The 1,554-nt window shown below is 27.9% G+C and overlaps 1 protein-coding gene across 1 annotated transcript in view; it reads right to left on the bottom strand.

The window, feature by feature from the left end:
* The window catches only part of LOC117168178, a 22,353-nt gene extending 21,016 nt beyond the window's left edge, over positions 1–1,337 (bottom strand). The window contains exon 1 of the mRNA XM_033353631.1: positions 1,253–1,337. Within this exon, the coding sequence (XP_033209522.1) occupies positions 1,253–1,310 (58 nt within the window). The 5' untranslated portion in view covers positions 1,311–1,337. The remainder of the gene's footprint in view (positions 1–1,252) is intronic.
* Between the last annotated feature and the right edge of the window lie 217 nt (positions 1,338–1,554).

Below are 1,554 nucleotides of genomic sequence, written 5' to 3' on the forward strand. Positions count from 1 at the left end.
TGGTGTCACTAAACTGGTTAATTTGATAACAAAAGTAACATTCAGATAAAAAAAAGTCATCAGAATTAAATTTAAAAAAAATGGAGTTATGCCGTTGTGCTGAGAAGTTGAAGATGTGTCTGTATTTATATACCTATAAAGTCATTTACTTAAGGATGTAGACTACGAACAATAAATATCAAAAGTTGCCTACGTTTAAAGCGATTTATAAATTCGACAAAAAAATCTATTATTAATTTCAGGTTAAAATTGTTTATTTAACAGTAGTTATTTGAAGGTTTACTTTTTCCTTTCTCTTTAATAGGGAAAAGTTACAATTTTTATTTAATCCTAACGATCAAAGCCTTATGTTATTCTTCGAGAAATTCTTAACTTTTCAGATTAATTGTATCTAGTGTTCATCCTTAATATAATTTTTTATTCGCATTTGACTATCTAATACCATACTGCGCACTGGAAATACCATAATAATGAATGGAGACTGAAAAGGGTTATATTTTTTAAAAATTTCCGTGAAAATAAGCAGTTTAGATTTTCTGCCGACGGTATTTTAGCTCAGTTTTCAGTCGTAAACAAGATCCCGTCATTGTTTTTTGTTATTATTTTAAGCAAACATTTTTTCCGTTTCGGATCAAAATATGCCTCTAAATCAAGATATTTTATGTTTGAAGCTCCTTATTTTTTTCCTTTCAATTTCAGCAAAATATTCTAAAAATACAAAAAGTAAGTAAATACCTATCATTGTTGAAAAAGTACCTCTTAAATTGAAATCATTGATTCTCCTTGTTTACATTATTGCGAAATAGATGACCATTATTTTTACTTTAGTGAAGAGAAATGTACCTGCTTCTAACTTATGTTAAAATAGTAAATGTATCAGTTAGCAATTTCAAAATGTTTAGTTTTAAAAATGAGCTTAATAATTGTAGAATTGAGACTTTCATTTCATATCAACTTAAAAATTAAGTTTATTATCATATAGTTAAATAAAGTCCCAGACTACAAACATATTTTTACAGATATCAAAAAAAGTTGAATTATAAATTGAAGGAAAGCATTTCTTATCTCTAAGGTGTTGATTTTTATCCAAGTTTAGTTTTAAGAGGGGCGTTACTTTCTGTACAGTTGGAGAAGAAGGGTTTGTAATTTGAACAATTTCGAATAAAAAATGCTTTTATGCTGGAATCGTGTTATATCAAAAATAGACTAAATATTAAAGATATGTAATATTATATTATGTACATATATTTACCATAAGAATGAGCAAAAATCGCCAAGGCCAAGAACGAAGTAACAGTTGTGATCCCCATTTTGACTGAATGAAGGATTGAGAATAATGAAAATTTGGTTGAATGGTATATCTTATGAGTATGTTTCAAGACCTGATTATATACTAATTGTTATCTCCTTCGTCCTTCCAGTCGGTTGCATATATTTGCAAGTCGAATTGTATTAACAGAGTTTACTTTGAAGAGGCATTTGTATTTCATAAATCAATTTCTACTCATCCGAAGAAGTAAAAACGGTACACATTTGCGAAGTTTTTTTGTAAAG

Source organism: Belonocnema kinseyi, chromosome 2 (assembly GCF_010883055.1).
Source record: "Belonocnema kinseyi isolate 2016_QV_RU_SX_M_011 chromosome 2, B_treatae_v1, whole genome shotgun sequence".
Classification (NCBI taxonomy): Eukaryota; Metazoa; Arthropoda; class Insecta; order Hymenoptera; family Cynipidae; genus Belonocnema; species Belonocnema kinseyi.